The 16,376-nt window shown below is 41.5% G+C and overlaps 1 protein-coding gene and 1 non-coding gene across 2 annotated transcripts in view; both read right to left on the bottom strand.

Annotated features, from left to right (window-relative positions):
• The window catches only part of LOC126092448 (uncharacterized), a 642,436-nt gene that overhangs the window by 243,942 nt on the left and 382,118 nt on the right, over positions 1 to 16,376 (bottom strand). Inside the window, exon 3 of the mRNA XM_049908050.1 lies at positions 8,879 to 9,014. Within this exon, the coding sequence (XP_049764007.1) occupies positions 8,879 to 9,014 (136 nt within the window). The remainder of the gene's footprint in view (positions 1 to 8,878; positions 9,015 to 16,376) is intronic.
• On the bottom strand, positions 2,761 to 2,835 carry Trnat-ugu (transfer RNA threonine (anticodon UGU)). Its single transcript has one exon. It is a non-coding gene; the product is annotated as a tRNA-Thr (tRNA).

Below are 16,376 nucleotides of genomic sequence, written 5' to 3'. Positions count from 1 at the left end.
AACATTAACCCAGTAGTGAAACGTCTGCAATTTTTAGAAAACACCGTTTGTTCGCGCGTTGCTGCTCGCAGGGTCCCTGAGACGATGAGCAATGAGTTGAGTGTCTGGAGTTGGCGAAATTAATGAACCACCCTCCACCTTTTATTATTAATCATTGAGTGCCTTGTGTTTATTGATGAAGTTCAACCAGCGGTATTTTCCTGCCTACTGGCCGCTAACCTGGCCAGTGACCTGCTCTGGAGATTAGCGCATTTTCGAGGCAGTGTACCTTTCCTCACCTTACCGCTGCTGTTCGGTAAGGCCTCTAGTTCGACAGCGTCCTTGATTGTGGTTTGGATAATTGTTTCTTTTGGACTACTTTGGTCGTAGTAGGTCCTTCTGCTTCTGGATGTTCTAAACACTTAATTCAGAAGACGCAGTGCTGTCCGCCGGTTAATATTTATAGTTAAAAATTAAATAACAACAACTAACTTTAAAAAATTAAATTTTTTGTTAAGAAACTAGATATCTTAGGAAACGATTAACATCTACTCCATCGGTGTGTTGGTTATCAGACATCAGATAGATACTGCAAGAGGGTTGGCCGGCGTTTAAACTGTCATTAGTTTCAGTTGCCATCCGGTTAAGTGAATGCAACTCTTGGCTGTCTCACCCATCGTTTACGAAGTTGAACGACTTTCCCAGGTCCATCCTTGGAGCACTGTCTGAGGACTACTTCTCCCCTGATTTGGTCAAAAAATGGTTCAAATGGCTCTGAGTACTATGGGACTCAACTGCTGTGGTCATCAGTCCCCTAGAACTTAGAACTACTTGAACCTAACTAACCTAAGTACATCACACACAGCCATGCCCGAGGCAGGATTCGAACCTGCGACCGTAGCAGCAGCGCGGCGCCGGACTGGAGCGTCTAGAACCGCACCGCCACCGCGGCCGGCTGATTTGGTCAGATTATGGTGACTGTCAATAAGGCCTTCAGCTGTGAATGCAATTTATCTTAAGAACTTTTAATTAGATATTGTCTCTTAATATGATTATCCATTTTTTATAATATTTTAGTAAGAATTTCCTATCTAGGTTTTCAGCCATCCAATTGCTATTGAGTAATTACTATTGGGGCCGTCTGCCAACAAATAATTTGAATTTCTGATCAATAAGGCCTTCAGCCGTGGGTGCAACTTGTTTAAGAATTTTTTTATTAGACATTGTGTCTTAATAGTCAAATTTGATAATTGTTCCTTACTGTCAACCTTATGTGCAATTAGTTCCAAATAAAGTGTACGTGATTTAAAGGAAACAAACTGAGCAACCAACGGTAACTGAGTAAGGCCCTATCCTCACGGAAATATGTCTTTCCCTAAGTAACCACGTCTCCCTTTGTTGCGAACAGAATCGGTAATAAAACAGTAATAAAGAAAAACATATTTGGTACTAAAGTTTTACTGAATGAACAGCGAAAATTTAGTAAGCGATAAACCTTTTTTCTTTCATCATTTTATGCGAGATGCTAGTGAGAAAGACTCTAGTGAAGCTTTGAAACTATCTGTGAAGTTTCTTGGAAGCGGCTAAGTGATCCCACACTCAAATACTGGACGAATGAAGTCCGGGTATTTTCGCGCTGTCAGTTACGCTGCCTGAACACAAACACGTAATACTAACTATAGTGCTTTTCTTGCTGGGTTAAACTTTAAACTTACGACTGTATCTATTGGCGAGTATGTTACGAAAGCATTTTAAATTTTTGAATTCCGTCAATAACAACGCGAAATATGAAAAGAAATATATTGTCACCTGCGGAAGCCGCTAGTCAACCTGCAGCTGATACTGGGATATGGAATCCGCCTTCCGGGATCAGATCACAGGAATATTAAAATATAGCTGCTGAGATACTTTAAAGTGCAGTTTTAGATGTGAACTATACGTGTTTCATTCCTATGTACACTTAGCCCAGTCCGAGTCCGTATGCCGTATAGTCGGAGAGTTCTGCTGGAAGGTATGCATGTACACGCACATGGCAATAGCTCCCGTGCCGCTCTGTCCTACGCGGCCATACCGACTGAGTCACTGAATGCAAGTAGCGAACAGCGGCGTCCCTCCTGCCGGCATTCAGCGAAGCATTTCATGAACGCGGAGTTGAGTTACTGCCCATACCGCTGTCCGCCAGGGAATACCATTCCCTGTCTGGGTCACAGTGCAGTGCTCTGTGGGATATTTTGAGAGCGCGCACCTATTCCAACAGGTGTGGCTGTTAAACGTACTATTGCTGTAAAACATTTTATTTCAAAAGCATATAAATTTAGTTCTTGTCACCGTCAATATACTCCTCTCCTCTACCTCTACAACGCTCCATGATAACTCTCAGTCGATGAAAAAAGTGCTACAAGTCTTCGTCTCTGCGTCCCTTGACGACGTGTCCCGATTTTTCTTTCACTGTTTCAACGGACTGAAATCTTGTTCGTTTTAGCGCAGAGTTGCTCCCGGGGAATAGATTATTCACATGGCGCTAGGTCAGGAGAATAAGGAAGTGGTCTAACATTGGGAGCTGCACTTAGCTAGACAACTCTTAACAGACAATACTGTATGAGCTTGTGTTTGTCCTGATGCAGAACCCGTGACATGTTCTTCCACAGTGGACTTGTTTTTTTCTTACTTTCTCACGGAGTTGAACGTAAACCTCAAGATAACAATGAAATTACAATTAAATTAATACCATTAGTTGCTGACGGGCGTTCATATATATCAGCGGGGACAGTTGAAAATGTGTGCCCCGACTGGGACTCGAACCCGGGATCTCCTGCTTACATGGCAGACGCTCTATCCATCTGAGCCACCGAGGGCACAGAGGATAGTGCTACTGCAGGGACTTATCGCCGGCACGCTCCACGTGAGACCCACATTCCCTACTTAATGTCCGCACACTACATTCATAGTGTCCCTGACCAATACATTCATTACTCACGGTAGACAATCCAGAGTCCCGTAAGATTTCAGGCAAATCAGACATGTCCGAAAGAACAGATGCCATCTTCATATCGAGATACTAATGTTGATTAACAGGTCCACCTTCAGGATACCAATGAAGATACACAATTCCATGAATAACGAAACAAAAAAAATCATTTCTTTGGATCTTGATTTGCTCATTCCAGTTCGTTTCGCTGTCTCTGAAGTTGGGCCCTTCACATGCATGGACTGGCGCTTAGTTTCTGGACGATAAGCGAAAAACCATGTTATCACTCTTTCGAAGAAATAAGGGTCATTTTCAGTGATATTCAATGTCATTAGGAACATTTTCTCATGCTGTTTTTTGTTCGATCGTGAGATTTCGGTTCCAGGTTCGCACACACTTTTTCCATATTCAGTTGATCTTAAGCTTTCTTTGTCAGTTTCTATTGTTTAGGCAATCGATCGAACATTCAACCAACGGTCAGATCGAATAAGATTACATGTTTTTCGATATTTCCAACAATTTTGATGTTGAAGGGCGTCCTTCTCGGGCATCTTGTAAGCACTTGAACCACTCAGAATCCAGGGTAAATGGTAAAAATTCTTCACAATAATTCTCTTAGTAAAAAGTAGGTTTCAGTAGCAGTTATTCCAAGTTTCATGTGAAATTTTAACTCAATTCGTTGCTCAGTTACTACGTTGATCATTTTTCCGGCAAAATAAAATAACAACTCTTACACTGGCGAAGGCCAGACACCAGAGATGCTGCATTCGATTGAGAAGGTTTCACGCTTTACAGCAATTGGTCACTCACCTTCGGCTCTTGCGTAGTTACTTTGCGACAGCATTGGTTCTGTTATTTTATGGCCACACCACGTACATTACGATTCGCTAAAACTAAAACTCTCCCTCTCTCCCCGTAGGGTGGGGTTTGAGAAAAAGTAATTAGAGTTATACAAATGTTTAAGTCTCCGAAGCATGCGTCACTTTCTCTAACGAATGCTGTATTAAATATTTACGGGTTCGGGGCCTTACTTACAATTCATTTTCTCTTTAAAAATTAATTGAGAGCCAAAGTCAACAAAATTAAGGAAATTTTTGTGGTTGTCGTAAAGTCAGTAGCAGGCTACACGTTACTGAAGTGCACTGAATTTCTTAAGAGTGTGCTAAAAGGTATTTTCAGGTTGTGTTCCCTACCTACACATCAGAACCTCTTCAAAAAGTATCTCGTTAATATAATTCAACATCGTTTTCTTTTTGGGCGAGTATAAAGCACCCCAGTCCCACACTTGGTAAGGCGTGTAATGGAAAAGATCTTAGTATTGCTTGGGTTAACACAGTAATTCATTTATAAGGAAATCAGTCGTTTAAAGCTACTTTACATGTTGGAGTTCGATTCTTTAAAGAATCTGTCTGGGTGGCTGGGACACATTACTGGTTCCGTGGGAAATCAGCTTCATCACCAGCGCTGCGGCAGATGATACGTGATGCAACACTGGTATATTACCCGTTGGATGGAAATCGTCTCAATTTAATTGTTGAGTTGAAGCAAAGCAATGGAGAATTACGGAGAAGCGAACAACTTTTGTATACCGTGATCTTCTCCATCGAGTACATGGAGACAGTCAGATCAGTTACTAATATACAAACGAATGAAGTGGTTTTACTGCATCAAATACTATTTTATGATTTTCTCTCTTTTGAGAACATCTGTTTTCTAATCTAATTTTCGTACATCTATTTATTCATCATTTTGCAACCGTCTGTAGCTTTTATTGCATCCACTATTTTTCTAGCGACCCGCATTTCAAGTACCGCAACAAGTAGCTAACAATTCGTCATTGAACACTCATATGCAGATAAAGGTTCAGGTCTTGCCACTGTATAGTGTTTTAGTTTTGTTTTTCTAGAGAGGCATTTCTCGTTATAGATAGTCTGTCAGATCACATGTTCCTTCCATTTTATTAAGTGTTCATGTGCTGTACATTTATCTAGACCAATCAGCTACGTAGTATCCCCATGATATATCAATTTATTAACTCCCTGCATTTCATCTAAGAATATTTCCTTGAATCTAGGTGCGTTTTTCATGTTTCTCGTGAATTTTGTTGTTTTAACCGAAATTTTGATGTCATTCCTATTCACTATTTTTTCCAGGAAGACTTACTGGACTGACTGCTTCTCTCACCTTTTCTGAAAGTCGTGCAAAATATCTGTAGTAGCCGGCAGTTTATTTTAATTGTATTTATTTTCTTCCCAGAATAGCTGCTACAGTTTTGTTACTTTTTCCTTCGAAATTCGAGGTCATTACCATTTTTCCTAATCTGAAATTAAGCAATAATGGTGACAATCTATTCTCCCTTTTTACATTTGTATGCCCTGGTAAAGAGCACGGTTGAACTTATTTCCCTGATGTTCTTGCTTACTTCTTCTCCCAATGTTTCCTCACCTCTTCACTGTCGTTTTCTTACGTTCTTCTGCCCGTATTCTCTTAGATGTAAGACTTGGCAAGACTTGGTTTGATTTAAACTGATGCTTTTCAATTAAAGTTTTGAATTCGGATCTGTTGTGTAGAATTTTGTTTGCAACGTTTATTTCCTAAGAATCATTTTCAATATCAAGAATTTTTTTTTTTACTTTGATATAGGCGGGAAAGTAGAGAATCTCTTTGATCAGTCTATTACCATGCATGTCGATAAAATTGGAATCATCTTTACCTGAAAGTGTTTGAGATTTCATTCAAATTTTTGAATAACTCATTAGACTTTCGTCTCATCCAGATTCCCTTCAGTACTTTCCCTTCTTCTTTTGCTACGACTTATGTTAATCATCGCATATAAAGTTTCGTCTTTGACTACTTGTAATGCCACAGCTATTTACACGGCTACAGAGTTTTGCAGTAAGCTTTATTCCGTTAGGTCAGGCTGTATTGGAAGCTGGCAATGAAGCCTCCAGGCCCCGGACATTGTGTAGTCGGCTGCTGGCGTCGTAATGCCATCTTTCGCGGTGTGCGGACCGTGAGAACTGCTCTGTGTGGAGCGTACTAAGATCACTTATTCCTCTCACCCAAGAAACTAAATAACTATAATAAATATGATCTGTTTGTTTTCAAATTTAGTATAGGAACTTTTATAATTTAGAAGAACAGCGTGTAAAATTTTCATGCGGATAACTTTAATAGTTTTCGAAATATAAGAAACCTATTAAAAAGTACTTAACCGTCACTTAGTACAGTAAATTCACATAGGAATGATGACAGTTTAAGTTTCTTTGTTATTTGAAAACAATAACAGCACTCTCAGTGCGCACAAGTTATTTTTAAGGAATTTTGATTCTAAACTTGTAATGATTTTGGTTTCGTAATGGAAACAATAGTTTAAAACTTCATATTTATATTTAGTGTAAGGGTGGGTGTAGATGAGAGTGAATCTGAGTGTGTATGTGGGGACATTCGTCAAATTCCAATTTTATAATGTATTACACCATCCGTAACTAGCAAGTGTTATGTAACCAGGATGTCCTGAAAATGGTGAATCCCCCTAACTGGTGGATGACGTATGTCTAGGAGCGTTTGCTTTTGTACTAAGGCAGCCAGAAATATAGTAAGAGGATACTTAGTTCTAACGTGTATTTCAAGCATAGTTTTCATTTATTTTCGTTTCGGTTGGTTTAGGAACATTTTGTGAATTTTTGTAATATGAAATGACGTAGATGCATCTGCGAATGCGGATTGGAGTAGAGCGGTTTGCGCATGAAATTGACCATGAAAGGTTAATCTGTTTGGATGATCGTTTTGATCAACCAGTGAGAGAGGGGTCTTTCCCGCGCAGTTGAATGAGTTACGTGTTCTGTGAGGGACGGCATTCAGTCAGTCGTGGAGTCGCTGTCGGACGAGAAGGTCATGTTAAATGTGTCCGAAAAAATTATCTTTAAGATGAAGAAATGACGGTTCAATCGCGCTAGGTTTATATCGCCGTGCTAGCAGATGCAATTATGGACATTTCGGTGAAGTTTTGAGAGGTTTTGGTATGTTAGTTGCAGAAAAAACCGCGTGTGAAACTGTCGGCCTTTGTGTAGAATTCTGCGTGGCGTGTTCCGTATGCATGTACAGAACATTTTGGCGAGCAGCTTCTTTTTGAAGAATCCACTGAAAAGGACCAAATGTGAACTAGTTCTGTAACAGAGTATTGCCTGAGTGAATCTCGCAATATTTCGGGTTGGACTTAGCACATTTCTGGCTGTCTTACGTGTGATATAAGCTGCACGAACTAGTAGCAGATGTACTACCAACGTAAATGTGGGCTTGGTGACACCATAAATGAAAAGTACCGTAATAAAACATCAGTATCTACAAACAAACATTTTCAATGAAGGCAGGAAGCACCCACTTTGCCCGTTGTTAATAGAGATTTACAGGTTTATCTCGTTACTTGAGTTACGCGGACTTTCTAATCGTAAGTATGGACGGTGAATTTCTTCAACGCTGCTTTTCTCATCGTCTACATAGTACGTACGAATGCAGAGCAACGGGCGGAGAATGGACGCTATACTGAGGCAGATGGACATCAATAATTAAATCACAACGCAGTGCACCAACCCCGCCCCGCCGCATACTGTGCTGTAATGTTTTAATTTTGTATTACGACACATTGATTTTATTATTCTACCTGTTACTTGTAATTCTATAAGCTTTCCGTCATTTAATGATTCTCTCTTTGTTACCTTCAGAATTTAAGCCGGAGGAGTATTATTTTTTTGTTTCTATTACAGATTCATCCTACCTGGTAATTCTGTTAGGCCGAAAAGCTGATTGTTGTACCACTACGTGCACATCATCACCATAGGAGGACAGTAAACTTAAAACCTCATTTAAGGGGCTCTGGAACACCCTATACTTGCAATGTTAAAATAACGTTTATAAATTACACCTTTCCTCACAAAGTATTTGAGGTAGGAAGTTGAACTTTTTACAGATTATTTATTGGAATATTTTTTGCAATTTTTTATTTATATATTCAAAAATATACAGTTTTTTGGAAAAAGGCTGTGTTAAATTATGCAGAAGGTACTGTGTAACATTTACTGAAAGTTTGAAAGAAATATGTTTGGAAGATCCTTAGAAAACATTTAATTAGTATGAGAAAATAAAAGTTTTGGGAATCGAGCGACAAAGATTGGATTAACTTTTTAGTGCATTCCAGGTCCATAGGATGGATTATCTTCATCCTCTGCAAACTCCTCCTCCAGCTTCCTCTTGTTCCTCCTCCTGTTTACTCTTGCTTGTATTTCTAGACTCTTTACAGACCTGTCTGCAGCCCGAAGGCGTTCCTTGTCTAAAGCAAGCATCGCCCGTACCATGTTAGAATGTTATTATTTACGGTAATAACACATACCTTTGGCTTTCCAACATTTCTCCTTTTCTTAAAAGCCTTCAGAGGATTTCTAGTATCTTTACTTTTACTCATTATTATACTTCAACAAAACAGAGACTCAAGAAACAGAATTAATTACGAATATTTTCGAGATAACGACAGAGTAAATAAACATGAAACAATCGACAATCACACCAGCGATATATATTGAACCATCACAGGTTAGCCACAACACATACGTTATCTCACATCACTAAAATGTACCTGATGATCACGGACGTTAATAATAACACAATTTGACAGCAGTTTAACAGCGCCACAGTGGGTCACGCCCATGTAGAACACATTTCAAAAAAAATTTAAAAATAGTTGTAGTCTTCGGAATTGAATAAATTATATATCTATTAAAAGGTAATAGTCTGCAGATTCAGAAAACGCAAAAAAGTAAAAATTGAACTTTTCATGATTTTGAGCCTTTCCGGAGCCCCTTAAAAAGTATAAACAGAAGGCTGACAGCCATGTGGATATGCGTGCTACGAGGTGTAGTCGCGGCTCCTACTTACGGATGACGATGACCTCCGCCTCCTCGGAGCTGCGGGTGAAGATGGGCGCTATCGTCGACACCTCGCACGTGTAGATGCCGGACGCCTCGAACTTGAGCCCGCGAAGCATCAGCTGCCGCTCGTCGCTCTCGTTACGCTACAACAAAAACATAGCGCATGTAACAGCAACTTACTGGAGACGATAGTACAGCGCAATGCGCAGCGTACTAGTGTGCAAGACAGAAGTATGAGCCAGACCCGGATCGAATCTGCACAGAGGAATTTTCAACCGTTAGCTGGTGTTCTAGCCAGCCTCTGGGTTGTCCTTGGGTACACTACTGGCCATTAAAATTGCTACACCAAGAAGAAATGCAGATGATAAACGGGTATTCGTTGGACAAATCTATTGTACTAGAACTGACATGTGGTTACACTTTCACGCAATTTGGGTGCATAGATCCTGAAAAATCAGTACCCAGAACCATCACCTCTGGCCGTAATAACAGCCTTCATACGCCTGGGCATTGAGTCAAACAGAGCTTGGTTGGCGTGTACAGGTACAGCTGCCCATGCAGCTTCAACTCGACACCACAGTTCATCAAGAGTAGTGACGGGCGTATTGTGACGAGTCGGTTTTTTCAATTGGTGAGAAATCTGGAAAATGTGCTGGCCAGGGCAGCAGTCGAACATTTTCTGTATCCAGAAAGGCCCGTACATGACCTGCAACATGCGGTCGTGCATTATCCTGCTTAAATGTAGGGTTTCGCTGGGAGCGAATGAAGGGTAGAGCCACGGGGGATAACACATCTGAAATGAAACTTCCAATCTTCAAAGTGCCGTCAATGCGAACAAGAGGTGACAGAGATGTGTAACAAATGGCACCCCATACCATCACACCGCGTGATACGCCAGTATGGCGATGACGAATACACGCTTCCAATGTGCGTTCACCGCGATGTCGCCAAACACGGATGCGACCACCATGATGCTGTAAACAAAACCTGGATTCATCCGAAAAAATGACGTGTTGCCATTCGTGTACCCAGGTTCGTCGTTGAGTACACCATCACAGGCACTCCTGTCTGTGATGCAGCGTCAAGGGTGACCGCAGCCATGCTCTCCGAGCTGATAATACATGTTGCTGCAAACGTCGTCGAGCTGTTCGTGCAGATGGTTATTGTCTTGCAAACGTCCCCATCTGTTGACTCAGGCATCGAGACGTGGCTGCACGATCCGTTACAGCCATGCTGATACGATTCCTGTCACCTTGACTGCTAATGATACGAGGCCGATGGGATCCAGCATGGCGTTCCGTATAACCCTCCTGAACCCACCGATTCCATATTCTGCTAACAGTCATTGGATCTCGATCAACGCGAGCAGCAATGTTGCGATACGATAAACCGCAATCGCGATAGGCTACAATCCGGCATTTATCAAAGTTACACTAGGCATCACAACAACGTTTCACCAGGCAACGCCGGTCAACTGCTGGATGTGCATGAGAAATCGGTTGGAAACATTCCTAATGTCAGCACGTTGTAGGTGTCGCCACCGGCGCCAACCTTTTGTGAATGCTCTGAAAAGCTAATCATTTGCGTATCACAGCATCTTCTTCCTGTCTGTTACATTTTGCGTCTGTAGCACGTCATCTTCGTGGTGTAGCAATTTTAATGGCCAGTAGTGTACTTTCCCTCAGTTGTTTAGGCAAATACTGGGCTGGTCTAAACTTTCAGCCTCAGAAAATACTATATGCATACAGTTGAAACACGGTCACAAACACAAGGTTTACATAATACACGGATAGGTGGCGAAACTTCCCTCACTTGCATAAATAACTATCTGGCAACACGACGGGCATACGGCCGCAAAATTAAATAAAACAGATATAAATTTGCCGAATCTTGAGTACATCACGCACTAAACGGCATTACGCTAAGAAGACAAATCAGCGGAAAAAACGAGCGCTGTGATTTCGAGACAAGTTCGAAATGAAGCTATTTTATATTCTGGAACGTTACACAAGTAAAATAATGTTCATAGTTTTATGTAGCTCAATATTCTTTTTGACGTCCAGTTTATCACAATATGCATTATTTTCTCTATTACACGTCGATTTGTCATTCTCTAATTGATGATCCTCTCCATTATATTCTGAGGAGAATTTTATTTCTAGGTACATGCAGCCGATAAAGTACTTCTCCGGAAATAGCAGGTGCATTGCTTCAGTTTATTGTTTTTATGTTTTTATTGTATTTATTTACATTTACTTCTCCGTAACCGAATCGTTAGCGTCACTGCATTTGATGCGGAAGGGCCCAGGTTCGATTCCCCGTAAATCTTCAGATTTTTCTGAGGAACGGAATTCTGATATGGGTCCGTTCAGCCTGTGAGCAGCTGTTGAATAAGGAAGCAGCGGCATCTTCGTCATTTATCAAGTGGCAACAACGGCTGGAGAGACAGACAACATGGTAAACATACGTCCGACGATAACAGATCTCTTCTCTTACTGTTTTGTATGCAATAGTCGGCAAGTCATAAATGGTGTTATATTGTTACTTTTGTGGTATTTTATGGTTTTATAGATCAGATTAGCATTTATTCCTAGTTCTTAAATGGTGTACTGGAACGTCCATTGAAACTAAACTGGTCTTGTGTGTGTTTAGTCGTGTGGCAATATGTTGTTAAAGAGCTGTGGCAGATTGCTTGTTGCGTGCTCTTGAGTCCATTTATAGTGGCCTTGTTTATTTGCAGATTCGTTCGCCAATCTCCCTAGCGTCTCTCGAGCTCAACGTCGACGTAGTGTAGCTGAAACTTTCTTCAGTAATTAGAATGACTAGAAAAAGTAATATTTACGTTAGTCTCACCTAGTTATTTACGAAAGATGAGCACTCCTTTATTTATTTCTTAAATACAAGTCTTACTACCGATTTGAAATACGTAATATTCACGGTTATAAGTTCCTTCGCTTTTATTAGAGTAAGAACAAAATCGGAGTCCTTAACATTATTTTCATCAATAGAGATAATAAAAATCAGAAATAACGCAATGATAATCTCTGATTTTCTCATGCGTGGAGTAACGCCTTTGGTCCCTACACACACCACAGTATCTGATACAGTTATTTCCGTAATAACATGTGACATTGCAGTGTTTGCTTTATACAGTTGTTTGTAATAAATTTCGGACTCGCATCCCATTCTCATGAACTCATTCACGCAACCAACGTTGCATATAATGTGGAAACTTGCATCGTCACTGCTCACAGACTAAAACTACGGACGAAACTGTCGTATAAAATTCAGTGTGAAAACATTGACTATGTGCGAGTAGTGCCTGCGCTCTGAGGCTTTCGTATACAATCTCATTTCTTTATATGGACATTTCATTCATCATAGGAATCAAAAATCTCAATTATTGCCTATTATGGACTCTGATACTGGCAAGGTATTGGTCCCGCCAATTAGAAGACTTTCAAAAATGTATTAATCTTAAATTTGTAGTCGGATAACAAATGAATCTCTTTTCGTGTGATACAATTAGAAATTAACAATTTTCGGATGTTTCCCTTCAGTTTTATTCTGAAGCTTTGCTTCTTGCCAAATTTCATGATTCTACGTCGACGGGAAGTACACTATAGGTTTTGATGAGTGAGTTTGCGAGTATCAAAATATGTGACACGAGTAGCCGTATCTTTTGATGCACTGACTTAGAAGCTTCAACATTTTTACACCGCCGAGGGACTGTACAACTTGAAACGTCTACCAGGACCTGCAAAAGAGGGTTTTTAACACTCGGACAGACAAACGCGAGAGGAAAGTGATCTTATAAACGTTTTCGTCTTTATCGGTCGATGTATGGATTCTTAAGAAGACTAAAGTAGTGAGGAGCTGCTGAAATGAGGTTGGCGGTAACTTTAGCATCAGAGTTGAGAACTATGATGTAGATGATATGAACCAATTCTGCTACCTCTGAAGCAAAACAACACGCGGCGGATAACGCAAGGAAGACATGTAGAACAGAGTAGCACAGGTAAAGGGAGCTTTCCTGGCCAAAGAAGCGTTTTGAGAAGGTAAGACCGCTTCAGCTATAAGTATTTATAGACACTACCAGACATAGAACGCTCCTGTGATGCTATGACTAACAGTATCTGGCAGGCTAGCGGGATCCCTATACACCGAAATAGTGATGAAAGCGCAGACCGCACATGATCCTCTACGACAAATGTGTAATTTGAGCAGCTCAAGGTCCTTCGTTTGCGCACAGCGAGTATGCTTAGTACACAATTTGCTGTGAGGCATATGAGGAACCCTTAGGTGCTCATATTCCACGTTATCCCGTAGGTCAGGCTGTTCAAGCTGGTCGGCTCCAGTGTGAGCCGCGGAGCGCTCCCTGCTCCAGGGAGCCGCGTCGCTCGCTGTGGCCACTCGAGTGGGCCGGCACGCCGGCGCGTGGCACGGCTGCCTGAGGCAGGCGGCAAGGCAAGCGTTTTGATGTGCCAGCTGCGTCTTACAAGATCGACAACCTCATACTCTTAGCTGATAAGACGTGATGACATGCTACACCAGGAAATACGATGTTCGGGAAATAAATAAGAAACAACTGTTTTATAAGAAATTGCATACTAAATTTATTGGGCCTCTGTAGCTTGATACTTTCTTTTCATTACAAGATCGGAAATATCAGGCGTCAAAGTGTTCGCAGCGTTAATGCGGAGGATGAGCTTCATTGTTACATCCTGAAGAAACGATCGTTCCTTACTATTTACTCTTTTCATTGCTGAGTAAAGCTGCTCACAACAATACGTGCCAACATGCACATGATCTGAGTGGCATTGTTCTGAAGCTTGGGAAATGTTTTTTGCTGTAATGAACGATACCATCGTGACAGATCCGACGTGTTGTAGTACCTCTCTTTCAACAAAGTTGAACTTTGCAAATCAATAATCTCTAATTGAAGTGACAATGACAAGCATCGGGGGAAACTGAAAAACGAGTGCTGAACACCTTAAGTTCCATTTCCAAACTAGTGATGTCTCGGAATCGTGTTTCAAACGACGTGATGAGCTGCTTTAACTTTGCTTGGTAATCGCCGAAAGTAGTACCTTCAGGTATTTTTAAAGAAGCAAGACGATTGAAGAACGTTAAATGTTCATTACTCATCTGCCTCTCAAATAAACGTAACTTTTCCATGAACGCTTTGATCTCGTCGTGCATGTCAACGATTAGCTGCCCTTTGCCCTGCAATGACAGATTTAATTTATTCAGATGCATAGTTATGTCAGATAGGAACGCCAGGTCAGATATCCATTTTATATCTTTCAGACAACGCATTTCTTCCCCTTTCATTTCGAGAAAATGGGATATTTCCTCACGAAAGGCAAAGAAAACATCAAGAACTTTTCCCTGACTTAGCCAACGAACTGCACTTTGGTAAGGTATAACCCCATACTCCGCTTCCATATCTTTCAGGAATCATTTGAATTGGTGATGATTCATACCGTGACGCCGCACAAAATTCACGCATTTCACGACATCCTTCATTACGCCACCTAGCTCTACTGTTGCAGCACACAGTGCCTCTTGGTGAATAAAACAATGAAGAGTCAAAATGTCTTTCCCGAATTCATCCCTGAGTTAATTTTTCAAACGAGAAACAAATCCTTGGTGACGCCCAATCATTTGTGGTGCACCGTATGTCGCTACAGAATGGAGCTTATCCCACGGCAAATTCATATTGTCCACTGATTCACAAACAGCTTCAAAAATGTCACGTCCTGTTGTGGTGTCATCGAGTGGTACCACATCCAAGAGTTCTTCAGTTACTTTCAGCTCCATGTCGACACCACGCACAAAGACTGCAAGCTGAGCACAGTCCGATATGTCGGTGCTTTCGTCAAGCGCTAGCGAAAATTCAACAAAGCTCTCCGCCTTTTTCCTGATCTGTGTTTCATAATCCGCTGCCATTTCCAGGATTCGACGAGACATTGTCTGCTTCGACAGGCAAACCCCATCGATTGCCTGCACCTCCCTTGGAAACAAACATTCTGCAACTGCTACCATGCACGATTTTACGAGTTGTCCCACCGAAAACGGCTTGCCGCTCGTCGCAATGATGTGAGCGACCCTGCAGCTTGCTCGAACTGCAGATTCAGTAGTGTTTTCTCCGCTCTCATTCACCTGAAAATTATACACGCATTACAGAACACGAACTATGTTGCATATTTTGATACTTTCCGTATTACGAAACCGTTTTTAAACTTACGTCTCCTGGTATGTCGTTATTAAGCCTGGCTACAAGTTCTCTGCGTGAAACGCCTTCTACCTGATCGTAGTGCGCTGCGTGAAGACGCGTATAATGTCGTTGTATATTGTACCTCTTCGCAGAATTAAATACTTTATGACATACAAGACACTGCCGACGACCATCCCTCTCAATGAATAGAAAGGTATCCTCCAATAGAAGTACAGGGCTCCCGCGGCTAGTCATAGCTGTCATTGAACACGGATTATTGCGTCAGTTGCGGCTGTATGCGGCCAGGGGGCAGTGAGTTCGCTTTCCCCCTCCACACGGGCTCCGAGCTGCCGCAGTCAGCGCTCCGGCTCCCTGGAGCTCGGTTGGAACAGCCTGCCGTAGGTGATCATATACGGCCTGTGCTTTGATCACTATTTCGGTATGGGGGAGATCGTGCTAGCTGACCAGATACTGTTACTGGTATCATGAAGGCGTTCTGTGTTATTTTATGACGTCCTCTGCTTGCTTACTCTGAATGCTCGGTTATCCCATTTCTTTCCTCGATCAGAACATGATTTTATTCCACCTGATGGTGCAGCTAAAATAATGCGAAACCGGTCGTTCCTATAAACAAAGGATTAACAGCAGAGGCGGTCTTATCTTTTCAAAATGATATTAAAAGGCTATGGCTGCCGTGACTTAAGAGTCTGCTTCGCAAGAGAAGCGTACTAGTATTGAAAATCGGCCCTAAGTTGATTAAGAAATTTCTGAGACAGTGTGTTTGGAGCGCAGCGCGACTGCAAGTGTGGCTGTGTTGAAAATTAAGTGGACTGATAAGAAATGAGCAGGTTCTTGTTAGAATCGGTGCGAAGAGGAACATATGGAGAAACAGTGAAGAGAAGAAGTAACATGATAATAAAACATTACAAATTATAAGTAGTTGGGCTATATATTAGGTACCTCCGTGAAAGAGAACACTGGCTGCTTTGGAACGCTATAAAACTGGTACTAGCCATGTGACCATCCACAGCTATGTAAGTAATGGTAGGGAAGGTTATATAGCAGTCAGTTACATGGAATCAGCTGGGTATATTGGGTCGATCAGGTGACATGAGGAATAGCAGAAAGGATCTACTGTGTGGTGGCGTGCACATGATCACAACTTGATTGAAGTTGCTCTGTTTGTTGGTACATCATCCTGCGTGGTGTACCGTTTGCAGCCAGTAGTCATAAAAAATATACTAACCAACAGGCAACGGAATCGAAAATGACAATCTGTTTGAAA

The sequence above is a fragment of the Schistocerca cancellata genome, chromosome 7 (assembly GCF_023864275.1).
Source record: "Schistocerca cancellata isolate TAMUIC-IGC-003103 chromosome 7, iqSchCanc2.1, whole genome shotgun sequence".
NCBI lineage: Eukaryota > Metazoa > Arthropoda > Insecta > Orthoptera > Acrididae > Schistocerca > Schistocerca cancellata.
Note: the sequence above shows the minus strand (reverse complement) of the source record. Positions and strands in the feature narration are given on the sequence as shown.